This window comes from Nipponia nippon, unplaced genomic scaffold (assembly GCF_047370975.1).
Source record: "Nipponia nippon isolate SJK-2023a ecotype South Korea unplaced genomic scaffold, ASM4737097v1 scaffold_6, whole genome shotgun sequence".
NCBI classification, from domain to species: domain Eukaryota; kingdom Metazoa; phylum Chordata; class Aves; order Pelecaniformes; family Threskiornithidae; genus Nipponia; species Nipponia nippon.
In genome coordinates, this window is record NW_028262380.1 from 35,665,778 (window position 1) to 35,690,542 (window position 24,765).

Sequence of the window (24,765 nt, forward strand, 5' to 3'; positions counted from 1 at the left end):
GTAACATGAAGATCAGCTCAGTAATTATACTCTCTTCTTTATAAAAAAAACTTGCAGTTTGTTGCCTTCATGGAGCCGATAATTAGATGAAGTGGTTAATTGTGATTCTGAGTTAAAAATCTGTGTTTCTAACTGCTGATAACTCCTTCTGCAGGAGAGGAGGAAAAAAAAAAAAAAAAAAGAAAAACAGCGAAACAGCAGGGACAGGGTGAAAAGCCACAGGGAAAGCAGTAGGGAACACAGCAGAACAAACATTGTAAAATCCTGCCAGCAGCTGGCATTGCTGATGCTGCTACTAAAAAAAAGGCAGCAGCTACATTGGAAGGAGATGTAAAAGATGTACCAGAGAAAGAAATGAGAGGTCTGGCATATCTGAGGCCTAATTACGTCACCAAGATTTGCAATCATTATGAACCTTGACTCTAAGTTTCAAAAGGAGGATGTTCTGTAAGAGAGGCACACATCTGGACATCGTGTCCAGAGAAGGGCAACGAAGTTGGTGAAGGGTCTAGAGCACAAGTCTTATGAGGAGCGGCTGAGGGAGCTGGGGTTGTTTAGTCTGGAGAAGAGAAGGCTGAGGGGAGACCTTATTGCTCTCTACAACTACCTGAAAGGAGGTTGTAGTGAGGTGGGGGTCCGTCTCTTCTCCCAAGTAACAAGTAATAGGACGAGAGGAAACGGCCTCAAGCTGCGCCAGGGGAAGTTTAGGTTAGATATTAGGAAAAACTTCTTCACCAAAAGGGTGGTCAAGCATTGGAACAGGCTGCTGAGGGAAGTGGTTGAGTCTCCATCCCTGGAGGTATTTAAAAGACGGGTAGATGTGGTGCTTAGGGACATGGTTTAGTGGTGGACTTGGCAGTGCTAGGTTAACGGTTGGACTCGATGATCTTAAGGGTCTTTTCCAACCTTGATGATTCTATGATTTTATGATCTACCAATAGGTTTTTCTACGAGATTACGTTTAGCATTCCTTTTTCACTTGGAGAGCTATTTGCTCAGTGTTGGGTTTCAGCAGGCACTCTACGGGTTAGTGAATCTTTGCTTTCATAACGCAGTGCAGATCTGCTTTTACTCAACCTCACACCTAAGTGGAAGCCCATCTGCCTATGCTGACAGAGACACTCCTCCTGTCAGGCAGCTATGTCAGTCCACAAGCACAATGGTAACACAGGCTTCTGCTGGTTCCTAGAATGTAGGTCTGGATTCTTCAATAAGGAAATCAATTAAAATCATCATTACCAGCAAGGAAAACAAAAACCCAAAGCAAAGCAAGGCTAAAATGAATCTGATTCGACAGAAGGACAAAAGAGAAGTACACAACACATTCTGAAAAACTGTGGTGTGCTCTTTACATTAGTCCTTTGCTCCAGCCAAGACACACCTGATGTTTTTGCCATCCCTTGCAAAGCACACAGCATCCACAATAAGCAAGACTAACCAGTAGCTAACTTAGTAATCGCTACAATTCATTTGCAATTAGGAAGGGCTTTTCCTAGGAAGAGCTTCCCTCTTTCTCAACATACACAATTACAACACGATTAAACTTCAATTACAACATGATTAAACTTCATGTAGGAAGTTACTCGCGCTGCAAAAAAGAAAAAAAAAAAAAACCCGAAGTCTATTTGTAGTCCACAATAACCATCACCTGCACAAAGAAAAGACACCACAGCATGTCTCCGTTTGAAAAGACACTCAATGGACTCAATCTCAGAGGTCCATTCCAACCTTAACAATTCTATGACTTCAGCTTCAAATCCTTCTGCGGATTATCTTTCCTCAAACAGGTAAAGGAGATTAACAGCATTTGAGAGACAGAGACCACAGCTATGTTTTTCAGAGACAGACTGCTGTGCTGCTCACCTCAATCAAGCATACCTTGCTATGGTTTCTGCAACCTGTGTTCACTGTACAGCAACAACTGGTCTGTTCTGTAGCCATCATATGGGATTCCTTCACAAGATTAAGTTTTGCATGAATGAATTATCCCCAACAGAATACAAAAGTTTGCCTCCTCTCTAAGAAACCAAAATCTTCCACGCCAGGAAGAAGCATGCCTTGCAACAAAGCAGGTTGCAGCTTGGGCCACCACCCATCCCCCAGAACACAGCTTACTATTGTAAACCAATTCTGATAATGTACCAGTGATGTTGTCATAACTAATAGACATTAATACTAAGTAGCTATCAAAGCATCACACCTATGTTTATTCATCTATGTGTCAAGGAAAAAGCATACTCCCAAGTTGGATGGCCACAACTCACCCCAAGGTCACGGGTGGAGATTCTGCCCACTGTTCCGTGGTTTGGCTAGACCCTACAGGGCCTCCTCCTTGCTAAACTCTAGCAAGTTTAAAGAAAGCATTTAGCAGCATGCTACACATTACATGAAGCAAGCCAGAGGTCATGGAGCATGAATAAAAAGGTCAGTTTAAGATCTGGAAGAACTTGTGATGGCAGGTCATAGAAACACACAAGACTGCAAATCTGCCCACCTGCACTCTGGCAACATGGAAGATTCGGTGTCTGACATTTGCTCTAGGAAATTCACTGTCCACATTTGATGTGCACACATATAGACAGTGATATAGGAACAGCCTGTTACAAGCTGTGGTGGCTTAGTCTTGGCCAGCAGCCAGACATCTACCCATTTGCTTACTCACTCCCCCTTCTCAACAAGACAGGGAGAGAAAACAGGGTGAAAAAGCTCATGGGTCAAGATAAAGACTGGGAGATCGCTTATTAGTTACCATCATGGGCAAAACAGACTCAACTCAGGGAAATTTAATTTAATTTATTGCCAGTTAAAAATAGAGAATTGGGAAGTGAGAAACAAAGACAAAAAAGTTCCTCTCTGCTCCTCCCTCCTCCTCTTCCTCACACTTTTCTCCTGCTCCACAGGCTGCAGCTCTTGAGGATAAACCTGCTCCAGCATGGTTTCTCCATGGGCTGCTGGGGAACCTCCACTCTGGTGCCCGGAGCACCAACTCCTCCTCCTTCACTGACCTTGTTGTTTGCACTGCTGTTTCACACTCTCCTTTTTTTCCCCACTCCTCCTCTGTCTGTCCAGCATTTTTTATACCCTTTATTAAATACATTTTCACAGAGGCGTGACCAGCTTGGCTGCTGGGCTCAGCTATGTCCTGCAGTGGGTCCCTTACAGAGCCAGCAGGAACCCGCTGTGCTTTCTCTGGCATTTTCTCACAGAGGCCACCCCACCAGCACCCCCACTAAGAACACCTTGACACACCCAGCTGAAAAGCCTACTGTCAAACCATTGCAAGACTGAAGGGGAAAATGGGGGCGAAATTTCCTCCACATCACCCCTTAGCGACAACGCAGACATCAGCTACAAAGTGGTGGATACATGCAAACTATCAATAACATTAAATATCTGGAAAGCATACAGGTGCCTTCCCTTACAATTTTCAGGGAAGAATCGCTCAGGCCTGAACACCTCAGGTCAGCAAAGGTCTCGGCGTCTCTGTGCAGGGCGTAAATTATGACAAGAACGTTTGTGCCTTTTGGTACTTGATTTTCTCTTGAGGAGAAAAGGGAAAGGGAGGAGAAGGGTCAAAACAACAGCAAGTAAGTGACTTTCTATAAACCGCTTCACAGTAAAAAAAAGAAAAACCCTGCCCTTTACTTAAGAAACTTTCTCAGTACTCTCCTGCAGACCTTCCAGCACCCCTCCCAACCACCTCTAGCTATTTAAAGCTCCAGAAGGGCCACAAGACACATTCATACCTCCACTTCTTCAACCTTGATAAAGGAGAAATGGAAACGTACCAAACACCTTGTCCAGTTCTCTGAGAACCTTCTTCTGGGCTTCAGGATTACATCCAAGTAAGTACGGGGCCCAGTTCATAGCTGCTGCTGCTGTATCATGGCCCTAGAGGTCCAGATTTGCAAAGACATTCACTTCAACATTCCTGTGCATAAGCAGGCTTCGTAAATACTTGGGTGTGCAGGTAGTATGGAAAATGAGACTTATTAGTCCCACAACTATGAGAAAAACAAAAATCAAGAGTGAAGAACTATCCAACATGCTGATTATCAGGATATAAGATGACCCGTAATTCTGTCAGGTGCCCAAAAACTAACCAAAAGGGAAAAGTTTTAAAATAATTCTGGTAGCCAAACATCCCTCTTTCCTCTCCTCTGCCACCTGAGAGCATTCCATTGCTGCTCTAGTAATTAGCAGATCTTCCCTTTCCTTTTCAGCTGCAGAAGCTGATGCTTGTTGCTCTGCTTTTGTCTCCATTCAAAAATCCAGTGACTGAGCTCCATTGCCTGGCAGAAGTCAGCAATCTTCTCTCTTTCACAAAGTGCCAGATGATGAACCACTCTTCACTGTGTGGTTCCCACTTTTGCTGTTACAGAACCAAACCAGCGCATATTCATCTTTTACATTTAGTCCACAATGTAAGTTCTGGGTTGCCATGAAGTGCAACAAGATGGCAAGGGACCCATTTTGCCATCGTTTCTCTGCATTCTTGTCAATGTCTATAGGGAGGGAGTACTGATGAGAACAAAAGTATACTTTGGACACACGACTGAAGTCTTAAATGTGAATTTTTAACATTATGTCATCTTTGACCTCAGATTTCCAAAGAAACTGTATCAAATTGACCTGCAACTGTATGAAATCGACCTGCAACTCCAAAGCAAAAGCATTCTGCTTCCTCCGATAACTATATGGTAATATCACCAGTGAGTAAACTTAGTGTAGCCAAAGAAGAAAAATACTAAGCCAGGAAAGTAATTTAAAAATGTTTTCATTTACTCAAAAGAATGCAGTGCTTGATGACCATTTACAAAAACCAGAAATCTGATTAACAGTACAGATATAAAATATACATTACAAATGCTTTGCCTTGGATTACCAATCCTTGAACATTCATAAAAAGAAGCAAGGAGAACTAGTATTAGTTCCCAAGTAGAAGAAACTGATTCTATTCTTAACTGCACAATTTGGGCAAATAATTTTTTCTCCTCCTCCCTTTCCCCTTCAACAGCTCTTCAACCACATCTACTTAAACTGCTGGATCTCTGATGGAAGGAGGAATCCCTGACTGCAAATGCACACAGTACTAATAGCCAGGGACCTGATCAGGGCTGTGATCTCTGGGCAGAACGCAATCCCAGTCTCCTCTTTGATCTTCCCATTTGGGTCTACACAAAGAGGTATGAAATAATGCTTTCATCAGTTAAGTACATATTTTCATGTTAAAACTTTGAAGGCTCAGATATTCAAAATATGATTAATTTGTACAATAACAGGCAATATTTTATACGAAACCTCAAGAAGTGGGAACAGCCTTACCAACTTGTCAGCATGCAGGTTCAATTGCTCAGCATCTATAAACATTTGGCCTGGCAGGGAAAACATTGCTTTCTGTAACCAAAGTTTATGCCAGCAGTTCCCATAGTTACTGACGATGAGAACAGCGTAAGCAGAAGCAATGAATGAATTCCACCTCAAAGGAATTAAAGGCATAAGAAAAAGTAGGGACAGACAACACTTACAAAAAACTGCAATAACCAGACAGACAGACAAATGGAGAAACGTTGTAACAGCAGTTAAAGAGGAGATACCACAAACTCCTGTTTACAAGTATAAATTTTATATATGACTGATGTTTGGATAGACTAGAATGTCTTTAACACTGAGGAGACACGAAAAAGTGGGAACAGGACTTCATGGCCTAAACATAACTTACTTGCTTCTCTAGGTAGAATAACAATTCCCTAAGGAAAGACAGAAAAGGAGGAATGCCTGAGAAGAAAGTGTAGCAGCATCTTGACTCTGCAAACAGAACAGACACCTCAACCATTTATTTCATTTTGCTCTAATTTTTAATCTAACCTCTGGTCAGACAACTTTAAAAGAAGGCAATGCAGGCATCCTGAGGATTGCAAGGCTCAACAGAAACCAGCATACTGCACATGTTCTTTGTTACACAAGATACTAGCTGGCAAATTCAGTGCTTCAGTCTTCCATTCAGTGCAGGGGGTTTCTCTTTCTTCCTAAGCTGGGTTAAGAAGCAACCTGAAATCTCTTCCTTGAGGTTGGAGGATTTCTCTGAAAGGATCTGTAGTAATTCTGTGAGCCTAGAAAAGACAAAACATTTTTTGTTAATTGTGGTAGAATCTGAAAGACAGTCCAAGATTATGGATGAGTTACTTCAATCAGCCTGTTCAGATCCATGTTTACTAACCTGCCTTTATTCTTACATCACCTTTTATATAATCATATAATTATTTAAACTCAAGGAACTTCCAAACAAATAAAGGTTACATACAAGCACTCAAATACCTCAGGAACTAGCTAGTCAGCTTTATTGTAACAATGGAACTAAATAAGCCATGTAGGACTGCTCTCTTTTTCGGTGTTATAAATGGAAGACATAATTGCAAATCATTCTTGATTTTTTTTTTTTATTTATTTAAGAGAGCTTTATACTTATGTTAAAAATGCACATTTTCAATTTTAGTTTTCCCCACATAAAAAGTTTACTAATTTGGTGAAATTATATGGGGGCTAAAATAAAATTTCTATCATGAAACAGTTCATAAACATGTATTTGTGTTGCTACTCCAGCAGCTGCAAAACATCTAGCCTGTACACCATATACTCTTGCCATAATTGTAAATATGCTGAAATCTTAAAAAAAAAAAATAAGATGAGGGGGAATCCTTTTCCTTCCACAACACAACAACAAAAAGAAGCTTTGCAGGGTTCCTAACAGTTAGTTAGGGTTATCTCAGACCAAGTGACAAGAAACTTCAAAACCAAACTCAAAAGATCCTGCCAAGCATACCTGTTCTTCTTTTATGCCGAGATGGCTCTCCCCGAGTGCTTTACTTCTCAACTGTACTACAGGTTAATAGGTTTTGTTGGCCTTTTGCCTTCCAAGTGGTTCTTACTTTGCCTACCTATTAAAAATCCTTGACCTGTCCCTCTGTGGTTAGCAAAATCCATGGGAGTCAGTGATCTCTTCTGAGGTGTGTCTGTCTGTAAAAAGGAAAGACATACTATTTGCTAGTATGGTATGCTTATCTACTGAAATGGTTTGATTACAGTTTTTATGATCTAGTCCAGCAGAGTGAGTCCTACCAAGCTGCAAAGCTCCAAGCAGTACTAAAACTGCACACTTCTAGTGCACAGACACCCTCAAAGGAACTGTCTGATGCATTAGACTTGAAAAAAATCTCTTCCTCGTACACTAGTCCTGCTTTTCAAGGTCCCACACCCCCTCCCCCAAAGCCTTTTAACATCCTCCTCTCTACAGGTAGCAGGAACTCCTGTACACCAGAAATCAGGAGAGATGCAAGAAATGAGAGCTTCTGTAGACCAACAGTGGGCATGAACAGAAGCTTCTTCACTTTTCCACGTCTCTATACTTACGTTGTAACATACCCTGAATGTATGAGTTGTGTTGGGCCTTGAAAATTGATCAATAACAACAGTTCTTTCTCTGAGCGGCCGTTGCTCTGTACTGCTAGGCACTGCACTTGACACTCTGCTATGAGCATATCGTCCTCGATGCTGAGAGAATTAAAAAGAGCACTGAGAGAAGGCAGCAATTGAATTGGTTAAATAATTTTTCCATTGTCATACAAAAAAACACAAGAGAAGAAGAAAAGAAAAATATGTTTTCAGTAAACAAAGGCACTGATTTAAGGTAACTTAAGGGTACTCAATGTTTTTCAAAGAGATTTGAGACTCTTCCCCAATATTAGTCTATAATCCCCAGAGGCTTGTATTAATTATAATAATAATAGACTTTACATGTGTCTCAATTCAAGATATTATTCAGAAGCAAAATAATATCAAAATGTCAATTTACTTTCATTGTAGTGATTTAATACTTCCCTATCCTTCAAAAATAGTCCAGTATCAACAAGATTTATGGTTTTTTTCAGTCAGTATCCTTTTCTACTTCAGTCAGCGTAATTTTCTACTTCTTATAACCTAACATTAGTGAATAAAACACTGAAAAGAGCTATTTAAATCCAGATGCATACAAGTGCAAGGTTGCTATCTGGTTGGTTGGCTGCTTTCCTTTTTTTTTTTTTTTTAAAAAAAATAAAATAAATTCTGTTTTCAGAGGAAAGTCTTACCACCATGATCTGTTTCTGACCTGAGGTTTTAAACTGGCTTCTCTTGCGTTCTGGTAACCCAACGTAACACACATTAACATGTTAAGACCGTGTATTAAATACTAACCAACACAAACTGTAAAATTGCTCATTTCAACGAGTGACACAGAGCAATTTATTTCCAAACAGCTTGAAGTTCTTCACCAGTACAAAAATGAACACAACTTACAGAGCTCTGCTGCAACCGAGGTACTGAAAGATATTGTTCAACAGCCTCTGAGTTTATTGGTGGTAACTTGTTCCAGGTTGTAGGTGCATGAGCAGAACATAAACGATCCGAGCTGGCACCCCTACAGAATTTTAAGGGTTCCTCTTTTAGGAAAAATCATATTAAAGACTTCTTCACTGAAGTAATATGACATTATTGAGCAGTACATTTCTTCATAGAGCTCAGCTACAGAAAGTAACAGCACCTAATACAGCAATAAAAAAATAAAACAAATGCCTCTCCTCAAAAAACACGGTTCTGCTTGCTTTCTTTTTCTCTCTGAATTCTAGAATCAATAATAAATCTCGGGTTAGTTCTCAAGTATTTTGCAAAATCCTTCACTGGTGAAATTTCAGTAAAATTCTGAGGAAAGCAAAGAATAAAATGAAAAAACTCACAATTTAGTGCCCCTAAGGATTTCATCATTGTACTTATTAGGAGCTTTTGAGGAGAGCTGATCAGAAGTGAGAGAAGGTAACCTACGATGGCTTGGTAGCTTCCTAGAAGACGCCAGCAGCACCCGAGATGATGAGAGAACACTGTTATCAGCAGTTCTCCCCAACCTAGTGTGCACTAAATTTGGTGCACTGGAGGCAATGCTATGCTGTTTGTCTTCTTGCTCATTCCTAGGGAAAAAAGGAAGGAGAACAAGACAGGGAATGAGGATGAAGAAAAAAAAAAGTAAAACGATTTTTTAAGAGTATCATTATAACCTTTACAAATCATTGTTACATCAGTGATACACACAAAGGAGATAACTGCCGCCTTATCGCCTTTTTGTAATTACAAAAGGTCTTTTGCATAATATGAATTATGCCGCATTTTGAAAACGTCAATACCAACACCTACTGTATTTTTTCTACTGTGGCAACATGCCTCTGTTGGAGGGGTTTTGCTTGAATTGTCATCACACCATTCAAATCACTACAGAAGTTGCTGGAGAAACGGTGAACCTAGTAAAAGCAACAAATATGGATTAACCTTTACTTTTTTTGAAGGAAAACCTCAAAAAGCCTGTAGTTAGGAGATATTTTACTTGTTTCTAGAAAGTTTTTGTTAAGATGGTGCAGTAGAATTTGCAGTAGTAGATGGGGCAAATATGTTGTTTTGCTTATTTTAAACAGATTCTTACAAACAGAACTTGGGTAATTCAGTTACTGAATTGCAACTCAATTTGCAATATAAGTTTCAGCTGAAGCCGGAGTTTGGTTCTCCAAAGTTTCCATTTTTGCTCAGCACAGCCCAGCCCAGGGGCACAGACCCTGAGCTTCACTTATCTAAGAATTTTACTACTTCTGGCTGCTGGGACCGCAACAGAACCAAGTGTGCCAGCAGGGAGCACCAAGACTGCTGTGCTCTCTCTTCTGCATTTCTTATCTTGCTACCTAGCAAGCATGGAAAAACAGCAGACAAAATAGAATGAAGTTGCTTGAACTGAATAGAGAGAGACGGGGGGGGGGGGGGGGGGGGAGGGGCACGGGACTGGAACGGAAGCAGCGGCTGGAAAAGAAAAAAAGTGCAAAACAGGAGGCAGGAGACAGAGGAGGCGGCTGCAAGCGTGACAAAAAAAAAAAAAAAAAAAGACATTTTATCAATACAAACACAAGCTTCCACAAAGACAGGTAAGGCCTAGTGCCAGCACGCTGGTGCTGGTGGACGTACAGTAGAGTCCCCTTTTGCAAGAGGCAAAGGAAATGAAAAGGAATAAGAGAGTCTGAAACTCACAGGGTTGCAAGTAAAGCACTAAGTTGCAACTTCACATCCCTGCAGTCCAGGGAAGAGTCTCATTTGTTTTCTTAATTCTACCAAGAGGAAATGACTGGACCACAATAAAAGCAGAATTATTTTCTAAGGATGGAATACAGTCTAACAAGTGGTTTTTTTGTAAACCAATTTCAGCAATATCTTAGTCATAAATGGCACCTTTAAGAACCACCAACAAAGAACAAGTGATAGTAAACAAGAAATGCACATTTAACGAACCTTTATTTTAAATGAGACAACGTAATTTAAGTATACCTAATTGTTTTTAAGGGGGGGGGGGGGTGAAGGGAAAAAAAAAGCGCACCTTTTCTAGCTTTAACCAGGACTCTGTCCAAAGTTAGCAGAAAAAAGAACACCATTTGACGGAAAGTTATTTTTACCTGCGAGGAAACAAAATGAGACCCAAACGATACACTTCGTGCTTCAGAGCCTCTGGAAAGAGGAATGCTCCCAGCATCTGCTGTAATACGAACAACTGGCAAATGTGGCAGTTTTGCTGTAACAGCTTTCAGTTTTTCCACCTGTTTGTCACCCTCTGCACAACAGCAAAAAAAAAAAAAGTACAGGAAATAACTTGCTTTTTGTACATTTACCAGCCATCATTTGCTGAGATTCAAACATTACACTGCACAGTAAATAAAGACTTTCATACAGTTTTAAGTTTACATGATATTTAAAAATCCACCATAAATGATGTTTTTGTGAAAGCATTTGCCGTTTGTTTATGCTTTCTCTGACACTGACAAACAAGTTGGTCTATACAAGTAGAGTTGGAGGGGTGTTTAAGAAAATACTGCTAAGACTCTTGGAATGTTATTCAGAATTTCCCAAAGATTTTTTTTAAAGCAGGAAAAAAAACCAGATGAACAGAAAAACAAAAGTCTATTGATCCTATCCTTGCCTGATAGCAGCTACCCACTGTTTCATTTGGGGTATATACCACCATCTTATTTCTATTATAAATGCAAATTTTCTACATTCCTAGTCGAAATACTTTGATTAGCTATCTATTTGTAATAAGTTGATGACCTTCACAAAGATAAAAGAGCACGCCTATCAACTGCTAAGCTATCTTCCCTGAACTACAATATTGAGCTCAACAATCCACCTGTGGTGTGAAAAGCCCTTTTATATTTCAGTAACACCTGAAATATTAAGTTCTGATGCTGCAAGTATTCTGAGAAGTTTTGCCATTTCTTACTTTGTTGTAGATTTATATTTGAGGTTGAGTGCATGTTACATTTGAGGCGATTTCCAAAACCCACCCCCAGGTTTTCTTCTGTTACTGTCCTTTTAAAATACATTAAAAGAAGAACTGAAATTTCCCTCAGCCTCCAAGGACAACACGTGCACACTAAACAGAATTTCACTTCTAGTTAACTTTCCTAGCTTTTGCTTTTCCTCACCACAGTCTGTTAGAATATAAACACAGAATAACAGAAAATAAAATCGCATGCATCACCATTTCTTCATCCTATATTAAACTCATGAACTCCTGCACTGTCAGCAAGGCTGTCTATCTCGCTTTAACATTCTGACTACCTAGGAGTTCTTTTTATTAACAAAACTCAAACAATGAGGACTAGGAGACTTTGATTCCTAGGTTCCAGATTTAGATCACATCATCAGCGATCCCCTGCTAACAGCATCAATTTGCAACCTGAGCCAGTGATTAATATTTTCTTTTTTTTAAACATGCTGTCCTGCAAGGAAGCTCTTTCAGTCTTCATTTTTCTTTTTTTTTTTTTTTTTGTGTATCTCATACAAAACTCGCTGAAAAATAGTAGGATTGTTTATATTTTAGGTGCAGGGCGGTGTGTGTGTGCACGCACACACATGCGTGTGGTAAGGCACTACATATCTGACAATGCTGTACTACCAACATGGCTATCTTAAAATAACCAGATTTCCCAAGCTTTAAGGGGGGGGGGGGGGGGGGAAATCACTTTCCTGAGTTAGATTCAATAAATACATTATCTAAAAATACCAAATACCTGTGATACTAGTTTCCCAATTTTTTTTAATCAGTTCCTCTAATATTCCAATTACATTGCTCCAGATACAATCAAATACTTCAGAAACCACGGCATCTTTGATACAGGCATTGGGAGAAACAGGGGGAATGCCACGCTTACTCCTCTTCTCAGCAAGATGCATTTTCTTTTGTTCCCAACTCTCATCATCACTAATAAAGGAAGCAAATTCAAATGAATTCCTGTGAGTTTTCACTTTTTTTTCCTTTCTAATACACCAAATGAATAGAAACATACATATGGAAGAAAAGCAAGTCAGATGTAGATCACAAAAAAATTCAAATTCAAATGCACGGAGTACCTGTGGGAACAGAACCTATCGAATACATATAATGATTTCTTTTTCTTTTGCTTGCAGGTAAAAAATTAAAAAATCCAGTCAGGGCATCAGAACAGAAAGATCTGCAGCTCTAGAAGGAACAGCTTTATCCATGGCACTTAGTCATCTGAAACTAAATCCTATGTTTTTAAACATAACATAAGGCAACTATTGTCTGTTGCATTTGGCAGGAGGACTATAACACAGAACATTTCTTTTATATCACATCCTGTGTACCTGCACACATCTGCAACGCGTCACCACTTATCAAAGACAAACAACTTCAAAGGATTTCTGCAGCCTGACAAGAATAGCAGAGCCCATAGCCTTATGCTCACCTCCCTCCTTTCCACTGCTGTGTAGACAGTTACTTTTTTCTTTTCTTTTTTTTTTTTTTTTACCCTCCCTCTCTTCCTACCTAGGGAAGCACAGTGTAGCAACATTTCCTAACTTGGTCTTCTAATACACTTCTTAGGAAGAAAATTTAAATTTTTTAAAATTATTGATTTAATGCCATGATACTTCCTTCTAAGGAAACGCAATTTTTTTTGAGATTTCAAGGATGATCCCACATTCATGCTGGTTTCTACTATCTCCCTTTCTCTTCTCAGTTACTTCTTTTACTTCTTCCTCAAACTGACCTGCAAACTTCTTAACTATAACTGAGACTTGGCTGAATGGTCCAACTTGCAAAATGACCAAGCTGTTTTCGTATCAGGCTTTGTAACTCCTAATGTTTTAGTTATGGAGAATAAGATATTTCAGAATCAAATACTGAGAAGGAAACAAGAAACAACATATCAAGGAGGCACAAAGGAGAGCACCTTCAGTCAAATCCCTCTCCCAAATTAAGTTTGCTTACTTAGCAAAACAAAGTGATACTTCACTCCTAAAAGGATTCTTAATCCTAAATCCTTCCCAAAACGGTAGGCACCCAGGCCCTCTCTTTCAAAAACAGGACTGAAAGGGTCCACCTGGGTCTCAGTCTGGTTTCTCAGTTTTTCAGAGCAACCACGTCTTTTTCCTGTAAATGCATCAAGCTTTAGCACAAAAAGTTATGCTTTGTGCCCTACCAGTCCTACAAAACTTCCCCCCTTGCAGAGGCCTTTTAGAAAATGGCACATTATGGTCTTTATTCTACCCAGAAGCCTAGCTGCTGGAACATTCAACTGGGCCATGGGAAACCTAGACTGCATTGTCGAGAAGACAGTGGCATTACTCCTGTCATTCACAAAAGCGCTCTAAATGCAGGCTGTATCCTGCGCCTCTCCTCACAAAGCTGTTATACACTGTACAAAAAGAAAGTAAGATTCATTAGGGCAGACAATGAGAGCACGTACAGTGTAATGACCCTAAAAAACTTGGTGGTCAAGGCACTCACCTGGGAAGTAGGGATTCCTTCATTCCACTCCCTGTCTCAAAATCAAATAGTCATTCTATTGAATCTCCATGCACAAAACACCTCAAAACAACTAGTGGTTAAGACACATTCCTCTGACATGGGAGATGCAAGTTTTGAACCACTAGAAAGACAACATACCTAATCTTCCACATGCCCAGTGAGTGCTCTGACCACTGTGCTACTGAATACAGGGACAGAAGGAACTGTATTTTACAGAAGAGAAACACAGTTTATGAACCCTGACTGGGCTCACTAATAATTTCTCATTATTTTCTTCAAAAATACATATATCTGTTATTTACAGCTCCTTGTTGTCAAAGGCCAGATATTCTTCTATTTTTCCATCCATATCATAGATTTCTTCTTCCAGGAACGAATACATGGATGAGTCAGAGGCAGAAATCCGAGTGGAACTTGAATCTAGTGATTTATGTATCGGAGATGCTGTTGGGATCAGTTTAGAGCCTGAAATGCAGAGCCTGAAAAAATATCAACAAAATGAGAATTAAATATTCAAAGAAAGAAGAAAGTGCATATTTAATTACACTGAAATGTTTCAGTAATACAAAAGTAATACTTGTACATATTTCTGAAGAGGGAAGACTAAAAAGAAAACAAAAAAATAAACATACTCTTTTATATTACTAGTACATTCACGGAGTCCTGGTAAACACTTAGTATCCACAGAGGTATCACTTCTGCTCTGAAAATGCTGAAAGCCTTCATCCTTCAGCAATAGGAGCTGCTTTCCTAGAACCCTGAATAAAAAGGAGAGAGTGAGCAATATCTTAGATGGAAACCCACTCCATATGCAAATATCAAGAATACAAATACCTGCAAACAGTAGGCAATGCGAAAGCACACCTTACATTTGCTTTGAAAAAGCAATTTATGAAGCAGGCAGGGCCTTGTGCAATACATTAACATTGCCTAGTATTTAAGTCATTAAAGTTAAGCTGATTTATGCAAGATTATAGCTTGTAATTTTTAAGAGTTTAAAAAAAAAGTCAAACTTGTTGAAGGCTGATAAAGTAAACACACTTTCTTTCTTATCAAAACTCTTTAAAAATGGATGCAAAAGACAAATATCTGTTATGACTTCACTTATTCAACTCCAGTATCTATCAATGTGATCAGAAGTCCTAACCCAAAATGTTTACATGGATAGTTAAGACTAGAATTCAGAAAATGCACAAAATCCAACATGCATAATGCACATAGGCAGAGAGAAAAGGTAAAAGCAACTCTATTTAAATGTACACAAAATTACTCTATAAAATAATTTCTGAACACAGTACAGGTAAATAATAATCACTGCTTGAACTGTGTTTCACTAGAATTCACAACGGATCTCAAAAGAAGTTGCCAGTCACAGCTGCAGTGCAAGCAGCAATGTTCAGACTCATCTGAACACATTTTCTTGAGACTAAGTTTCGCAAAATAGCACTTCATGCCACATGAGGCTTTAAGCAATAGCCTTTTTCCACTTTTTATTTTGTAAGCCAAGAACAAAAAGCTTTCTCTTTAAATAGATCTGATCTTTCTCTTATTGATGACAGTTCAAGAATATTTATTCCCACATGCTGAGCTAAGTATTCATATATCGACATAGCTGTTTTACAAAATTGAAAAATAGGACAGCCAGCAGCCTCTTTGAAGCACAACTCTCAAAGAAATCTGGCATCCCAGAAGCTATTCTTTTGAATAACTAGTCAACACAAACTGAGTTTTATGGTTTAAGCTTAATAATGAAAATAACTTTCTTTTTCTTTTTAAACCACAGTATGTACCGCATCCCTTAGTACGAAACGACACAGAGCTCCCAGATGTCTTCAGTTTGCTTTCAACCTCTTGCACTTGGTTGGTATTGCCAGCATCAGATTTGAATCAGAAAATCCTAAATACAGGGAACCACTTAAAAAAATTCCACCAAGTGAAAATACTCTGAAAATATAGTGAAATGACTTAATATTTTGAATGAATTACACAGCACAAAAACCTGTTTCCATTTTATGCATGTTCTATTAATTTTTACAGTATCTAAAAAAGGCAAAACATGCCTTAATGTTACTGAAAATTGCCTCAGTTTTATTTAACAATTCTCTCTTGTTCCTGACAAAGTGTGACAAGCTATATTACTTGATTTTAGTTTATATTTACTAGTAACAAGCCTCTGCAAATTATCTAAAAGCACTGAAAGCATACCACAGTTATTGACAGTGTTCTTTTTAATGGTGTTAAAGTATTGACTAGAAGATAGACACACGCAGGTCCATTTTTAGAATAGCTTAGAGCCACGACATCTCACTAAGAACGACATGCCATCTATTTATGAAGACAGGACACGCAGTGCAACAGTGACTTCTGTCCCCTGTGTTATACGAAGCAGTCATCAGGCTGCCTAGACATTTTGCACATGTATGCAAAACAATTCTCATTAATCATGTATGCATCCTCATATCTGTTCAGCTAGTGATTGTTAGGTTAATATCACACATTGTATTACATTGATTTACATAGCCTAGGAAGCCATTATGGCTCTGCAGTATATGTGAAGCATGTGGTCACGTTCATTTTTCATTTCTTCTTAGAAGAAAAACCAGAATATTTCTTTACAAGATGCATTCTTTACTTAGAAAAAGTCATTATGAAAATGGTGCATTATTATTTTCTCATTACGTCCTGCTAAAATCTTTGTCTGAAACCATTGTATTAAGCAAAATAAAGAGCATTAGCTGCTAGTGCACCACCACCCAGACTTACTGCGTAACTATGGCACAGCTTAGTCCCAGAGATCCAGACTTGAATGCAAAGGTGTTACCGATGCCATACTTCAAGAGCAATTCATATGAGGGTACCCCAAAAATTCAAATTAGAGTGATAATTGATTAAAACTAGTACCAGCGAGAAATTTCCTTACCTTAGATGAGGAAATCGTTCAACCCAGTCTGCACATTCTGCCTGCAGGCTCTGAGTTTGGGTGGTCACTTTTCCTTCAAACAGCATTTCATCAATCTCCCAAAATAACTGATGCACTCTCTGTGTATTGGCTTTATCAAATTCCTATATATTGTAAAATTAATAGCTGTTAGCAAATATGCATACCTATTTGTATTAAAAACTTCACAATATTTAAAGAACAGGACAACTTGGACTGATTTAGTTGACCATCTCAGAATGGATCTCCAGACTACCTATTTTGGAGACACAATTTATATACTGCAGTGCAAAAAAAACAAAAAAAAAAAAGAAAAAAACAGGCAGCTGGCCTGAGCAAGGTGATTTAGCAAAAAGGAACTAGCTGTGTAGGATTAGCCAACAGAAAACACCAGTTATAAAGCGTCTGGACTCCTGACTCCCTCCCTGCTCCAACATGGAGTGAAGCATGCACATTGCACCCTCTGCAGCCCACAGCACCAAAGCTCCCTGCTCTTTTGATCAGCACTTTCCATTTCTAAGTAAAGCAGCTAAGAGGGCCAAGAGGGGGCACCTTCCTCCTGCATGACATAGTCTGGTGGTTAGGAAACAACCCTCGGTGTGAGAAACGGCCTTCCACACCTCTTCACTGAAGCTACAACTCAGTGCAACCAGAAATGGGCGAGTGCAGGGGCATATGAAGGTAGCAAGGAAGAGCCTGACTTTATCCAGTGATGTGGAAACAAGCACTTGGCTGAGGGCTCCTCAGCTGAGGCGCTGTTCATAACGATATTTGGCCACTTATATTAGACACTCTGAAACACAGAAAAGAGTGATAATACTTAGGGGCCCAAATCACATCTGTTCACTTCCAGCTCAGTGCCCCAACCACTTCAGGCTACAGAAGGGATCACACCAAAAAGGAATGCGAAAACAACTCTCACCCAGGTTATTGTATGATCCAGGGTCAGGCTTTCTCCTGGAGGGCTGGAAGTGACAGATGGGGTGAGTAACCTAAACGTTAGGGTATTATGCAAAAGGTATGGCAGAACTACCACTACCAGCCATGGATGGCTTTTTAAAATAAAGGTGGCAGTGACTGCAAAGCTTTTGGATTTACCCAATGCTGCCAGCCTGCACCAGGTATGCCTCAGAGGTTAGCCTCCATTAACAGGTTTAACCTCTCTCTGCATCATCTACGAAACAGAACTGAGCTTACTAAGAACTAAATAGTTACTCAGACTGGGACATTTACATGCATGCTCATGAATGTACTTTATGACTCAGAACATTGAGAATAGATCAATTTAGACACTGCTTGCATTAAGCAGTATTTGAAAACACATATTTTATCATTCTCTTGGACTCAGAAACCTAAGCCTACCTTCTTTGGTAAAACAGGTTTGTTTCTCCCAAATTTCACCATTTCATATTTTTATTTCATTTTTCTTTGTTACACATCAGCTGCACTGATATCAACTTGCAAACAGAACTATTTTTTAAATATTCAATTTATATACTTAATCATTAGGCTACAATGAAAGTGGTTAACTTCTGCTACAGGACACGTGCTACATGTCCATTTTCTGTACAAATTAATCTATTCTACAATATTCAGATAAAGTGTACTGCAAAAGTTTCTGTGACATACATCATCCCTCCAGGAGTAAACTGAACTTCTTTCAGTAGACAAACCAGTAGTATAGCTGTTTATTCCAGACCAAGAATTATTCAACTCTGTGGGCGTTGTACGACCACTAGATGAAAGTGATGGAAGTGGTGAAAGTGTTTCACTGTGAAAAGATGACAAATTAAAATGAAGAACACAATCTTTTTCTGTATAAATATTTTTAAAATAATGCAACTGATCACGTAAATGGACAGTGACACATATTCCTGTTGGATGCAAGATTTTCAGGACATGCTGTTAGAGTCAATGTGAAGAGTTGCAAATGTATGTTTTTAAGTAGAACGCAATGAATACATGCTCCTATTTGTACCATTTACTGCCTTAAAAGCAACTCCTTCTACAGCATTACGCTCATGTATTATCATTGCAACTATAAGGGCACTCTAGAATATATCCACACATACAAAAACGCACACACGTACCCAGCATTTCCACCTCTAACAATTTTGTTTTCTCCAGTTCAACTAATGGGCACAGCAAAACTATACATTAAAGACAACATAAGCCTTCTTTAACTCTATTAGAAGCTATCACAAGAAAATTATGCATAGCTGAGCATAACATCTCTACAAATGTTTCAAACAGCATTGAGTTACATATCTGTACACAATGTCTTTTATGCTGTCAGACCTGGTGCACTTTAAACCTTGAGCTCTGGAATTCCAGCTCTCAGAAAGCTCTAGCTGGTCCATGCCAGCTACCACGCACCCTGGGATGCAGTGAAAGCAAGGGCAGTCAGACATACAGGCCAGGCAAATCCTAACCAGTGCCAAATGGAATGAAACTTCTTGAAAGTTAACGGACCTGCAACGCTGGTGAGCATTATTTGCATTTAACCATGAAGTCTGACTTCCCTTCCAGGCTTTATCGGTGCCCTTCACTATGCTCTAAAAACATGCGAATCCATAGCACAAACCAGGAATAAAGTTCAAACCCTCTAAGCAATGCGTTAGGTCAATTTATACCCCGCATTATATCCTGCAATTGTTGTCATCCATGAGAATGACTAGAAGGACAACTAGTGAAAATTAACACCAATCTTGAAATACCTACTTAAACCAAGAGTCCATTAATGAAGTACTATTTCAGAAGTGAATGCATACCAAGTATAATTGTTGATGGCTTCCTGCACATTTCTCTCAAAAACTGCTGGAAGAGACTCTCCACTTTTTCCGGAAAGACACTGATTTCTGGAACCTCTGGACAGCCCCTTCCTATAAACACAGAAACACAACTCTGGTGAATTTTTCATTCCTATCCATCAACACAAACATTTGCTTGAAACAAACTACCTTGTTTTAAAATAATTTTTATTTACCTTATTTACACAAGTATTTCACAAAAATGTACATTTGAGACTTATTGTACTCCACAGGCATCCTCCTTCAATTTTGCACTTTAAAATTTGCACGAAGCACACACAAATGCAGCAGCACCTCACTATTGCAGGAATAGAGCAAAGGCACAAACCAGGAATTGTCCACACAGCAGTTATTTAGCTATGTGTCTCTGTTCAATCATTAACAGTGAGCCCATTTTCTCAGACATCTCTCTGCATAAAAAGTTGCAGATATGGTGCCAAGCAAACAGTGGCCTTTACTAGAACAATAAACTCTCAACTTGTCTGCTTTAAGTGAGCAGAGATATTAGTACATCAGGAAACACGGGGATATTCTCCATACATTTACAGGCCACAAAGCATCAGTTCCTCCAGTACTGAAGACTCCTTAACACGGCATTAAAAGCCAAGCCACTAACCTTCTAGTATTATGCCTTTGCAGCATAAGGAATGCTAAAACTTGTCTTTTTTGGTTCTCCAAATACCTGAACACACACTCAAACTTTAAAACCATCTCTTACAAACCACTCAGATGAATATTAAGACACAGTAAGGCACAGCAATGCCTGCACTAGCCTTAAAATAATACCTTTTAATGAAGGAAGAGGTTTGGTTGTTTTGGGTTTTTCTTTTGTTGTTTTTTTTTTTTTTTAGAAAACGGACAGTGTTTATAATCATACATATTTATAATCCTACTAGGTTCTGTCATTAATATGTTAAACCCACCTCTTCGGAATATATACAGATGTGTCAAAGTATTCCTCAGAAACACTTTTACAACAGATTACTTCATCTGTGGAAGTTCCTGTTTTCATCCCATAAAATCCTCAGGTCATAACCACGAATAGCAGCATGATTGCATCAAAGTACATTCATGAATAAGTAACCACAAGGAAACAGCTCACAGTTCGAGAACTGTCTTGATTTCTTTAGCCAAGAACTGTAGATTGGCCCCGGAACAGTTAGGATTGCTCTGTCTTCTTCCTGTCCTTTCTGATATTTATCTTGCCTTCTCCCAAAGATTACAGAGATACATGTCAAAATCTAACTCTGCACTCAAATGGACAACATTACACATCCTACTCCTATGCCTTGGCTAATAAGCCACCAAAAACCTACCACAAGTTTAAACTTCTCATGAGGGAAGACCTTGAATTGCAAATTCTTGGAGGCTGGTACACCACCAGTGGAAAGCATCTCTCTGCGTTTGCCCTAAATTTCTTCCCTCTTCCGTAGGCATCTGCTGTTGGCCACTGTCAAAACCAAGAGGCCCTATGAACAGTGGTATAGCCCAGTCCCACGAAAACTCCGTTTTGTCATAACACCAAGATCCATCTCCCAGGTAATAATGGTGAGCTCACAGCCCACCTTCTACACAGAAAGCTGGTTCCTTCTGTTCATGTACATCCCTCTGTGCCATTTCATTTGCCATGTTGTTGCTCACACAGCCTTATAAGGTCTTTCTCAATTTTTTTCATAGCTGACCCTTGTCCTTAATATTTTTCCACAGCTTAGTATCATCACCAAACCTCCTCACTTTACAGCTCACCGCTTTACCAGGTCAACTAGTTTGAACTGCCCAGGACAGATCACTCTGAAACACCACTGCAGGAGGAAACCATTTACTGCTACCCTCTGTATCCTACTGTAGTTATTTGCCTGTGCAAGAACTCTTTCCTCTTGTATTCCAGCTGCTTCGTTTACTTGACAGACTTTTGTCAACCCAAGCTAATGACACTGATTGGATCCCCTGTATCTATAAAGCTTTCTGACTTCTCAAAGAACCCCAGGTCAGGGGGGTTTTGTGGCTTTGAAGAAAATCTCAACCTACAAACATGAAAAACCAGAAATACTACCAACAAAATTTCACGGGCTTTCTCTGTGAAACACGGCATATGCATTATACTTAATGGCATAATACGTGATATGAGATGGAGCAAAAAAGTGTTTCTGCCACATCATTCCACCGCATGCAGTGGTACTGCTCTTCCTGAGCCCTCCCTGACTCCTTGGAGCACATGGCATTAGAAGATGAGCCAGGAAATGATTGCAAGAAGACAAAACGAAAGGAAAAAGCCCTCCCAGCACATCCATAACACGCTTCGCCAGCGCTGGCAAGCGAATGCCAGGCACTGCAGCAGCCAGCTCCCGGCTGCTCTCCAGCCCTAACCGAACTCTCTGCAACCGCAGGCATCAAACGATGACAGTACAAAAGAATAACGCTGTCCGCCTACGCCCGCCAGTGCTTCAGCCGCCCCGGGAGCGCTAGCAAGCCGGCCCCGGCCACCTCCCTGCGGCAGCCTGCAGCCCGCCGCAACCAGGCGAGAAGCGGAGCGCAGCCCCCCCCGGCCCAGCCCGGCCCGGCCGCCCACACTCACCCCACGACGAGGAGCCCCCGGCCGCTGCCGCCCGGCGGGACGGCGCCCCGCGCCCTGCGCATGGGGGTGCGGGGGGACGGGGGCGGCCAGGCGGCCCCTCGCACCGCCCCCGGCCGCTGCAGGGCGGCGAGGAGGAGGAGGAGGAGGAGGAGGAGGAGGAGGAGGAGGAGGAGGAGGAGGAGGAGGAGGAGGAGGAGGAGGAGGAGGAGGAGGAGGAGGAGGAGGAGGAGGAGGAGGAGGAGGAGGAGGAGGAGGAGGAGGAGGAGGAGGAGGAGGAGGAGGAGGAGGAGGAGGAGGAGGAGGCGGCGGCCGGCAGCGCCCGGCCCGCAGCGCCTCGCCTCCCCGCCCTGCCCTCGCCCCGCGGCACGGCGCAGCAGCGGGTCCCCCCACGCCCCAGGGGCAAGGGCTGGGCCCCCCCCGCCCAGGGCTCTCCACCCAAAAGGGCGCCCGCAAAGTTAAGCCTCAGCCTGAATGGGAGGGGTGCGCATCTCCCCCACCTCTCGCCCCTGAACATACAGCCATAAAAGGCTCATTTAGGGCCCTCCTGGCCAGAGAGGGTTTCCCTCACCTTCATAGATGATGAAAAAGTTATGTGGTGCTGGACAACTGCATAAATTTTTCCTTGTTAATTAATTGAGTTCTCCTCCAAACTATCCCTGTGCAAATCGTTGATTTCCCACAGCACGGGTGGCAGGGCAGAGCATAGGCTGTCAGCTGCAGATGTACGCTAGACCATTCATCTCTAGCTCCAGTATATAAATTCTGGTGTCTACATATTTTGCTGAAAGCCTTTCTCAGAGGAGGATGTACATCTGCTCATAAACAAGAAGAAAATAAGTATTCTTGCTGGGAAGGAAGAAAGGCAGCAGCAAAAATGCTGAAAATTAAGACTGAAAAAGTATGGTGTGTGAAACCTCTCGCTACAGGAAAACAAACAGCAGCATATGATACTTAAAAGTTTCATAACCAAAAAAAAAAATACTACACACTAAGAAAGGTGCATGAAAAATGACTATGCATTTTTCCTCTGATATTTAAAGAATTCTTGCCAAACATGGTTTTTTAAAAAAAAAAAAAGTTCCACATTCTTCTGACTCAGTAAAACGTTAAGAAAGATTTTACTTTTATGTGCGTAGTAACAACTCCCCTTGTCTTTAGCAATCGTTCTTCTGTAAGAGTAGGCTTGTCTGAAATCTCAAACACACACAGAAAAAAGCATAATTCTTTGTCGAGCTACACATATCCAACAAGCAGCTGAAGATCTAGAATAGCAAGTTATGCTGATGCTAAGAAAATGCAATTTTAACCCTAAACCACTGCACATATATATATGTCCGTGGAATGCAACTTTTATGAACAGAACACTGTACATCTCTGAGAACTACAACTGCACTTCCAAGCATATTTAGAGCACAAAGCAAATTATTTCTCTGAAGCCTTCTGAAGATTTTCTATATCTTATTTCAAACTACGCATCCTGAAACCCTGTTTCGAGCTAAGGGAACTGAATGCTGTAGTGCTATGCAGGCTCTAAAGGGATTTTGCTATCATCTCATTTTTGGTAACTTCTGTCCTAAAGACCTACCCACACATGTACAAAAGTAATCTTTAAGAGTATTGTGATTTTTTTTTTTCATTTTCTAATCTGCTAGAACAAATTAGAAGGCAACAGACTGCCTAGCAAAGGGCCAAGGTCACGCACCCCCACATAAAGCCCAAGCAGGCAAGCTTTGCAGCAGAGAGAGAGATTTGCACTACCAGTCCAGGGACAAGGTGTATTTGCAGGCTTCTCTTGTTCACATATGCAAGCAGCAGAGGATGGGAAGCAAAAACGCAGACAGAAAGTTATCAATCACTTATTTTTTTTAATCCTTCTGTTGAGGGTAATGATCATGGGTGTCACATAACTAATTATCTCACAAAATCACTACCACGAGGAAGACTGACATCCACAGTAATTGCTGGGTGACCACAGCCGACTGCTGTGGTAACCTCAGCTTCCTCCCCCTTCCATATGCCTTACAACTCACACTTCAAAACATATTAAAAAAAAAAAAAAAAGGCATTTCCACAAAAAAAAAAAAAAAGCATTTCCACAGTGGCAGAACTCGAGTTTTGTTACCTCCAGAAGCACAAAACATTGGAGGCAGCACTGGCTGTTACTTCAGCTCAACAAAAGGTATCAGAGGGGGAACACCTTAGCACAAACAAGGCAGTGGGCAGCCTTTTCTAGCTGAAAAAGTGAAAAGAAGCACATCCACAGCACAGACAACTGAAAGCAAAAAGAAGAAACCCTGTGATCTTTTCCCTAAATCCCCAAAGCTTGTGGGACAGCCACTTCCCATAGCAGTTTATTAATAAATAGGCAATAACATAACAATGAAGTGTGTTTAAGCTGGTTCTACTGCATGTAATTTGTTTCCTTCAAAAACAACATTCACAGCACAGAGCCAACGCACAAAAATAATCCTATACTAGGCTGAATTAACCTCAGTCGAACTGTTGGGTATGCTGTTTCTTTCAGACTGCTCTAAATCACTACATTTTCTTA

General features: G+C 40.5%; 1 protein-coding gene across 2 annotated transcripts; it reads right to left on the bottom strand.

Moving 5' to 3' along the window:
* Window positions 1–4,761: 4,761 nt before the first annotated feature.
* Window positions 4,762–22,340, bottom strand: FAM149A (family with sequence similarity 149 member A). Of its 2 annotated transcripts, none has more exons than XM_087736661.1 (14): window positions 22,215–22,340; window positions 19,601–19,711; window positions 18,459–18,600; window positions 16,812–16,954; window positions 14,524–14,649; window positions 14,194–14,370; window positions 12,132–12,322; window positions 10,518–10,672; window positions 9,223–9,326; window positions 8,772–8,999; window positions 8,335–8,455; window positions 7,411–7,551; window positions 6,939–7,017; window positions 4,762–6,113 (listed from the first exon to the last, which is right to left on the bottom strand). In XM_087736661.1, exons 1-14 carry the CDS (start codon window positions 22,274–22,276, stop codon window positions 6,040–6,042), a joined length of 1,854 nt encoding a protein of 617 aa, XP_087592787.1. In that variant the 5' UTR covers window positions 22,277–22,340; the 3' UTR covers window positions 4,762–6,039. The 2 variants fall into 2 exon arrangements, with proteins under 2 accessions (XP_087592787.1, XP_087592786.1); XM_087736660.1 differs by lacking the exon at window positions 22,215–22,340 and adding an exon at window positions 20,563–20,581.
* Between the last annotated feature and the right edge of the window lie 2,425 nt (window positions 22,341–24,765).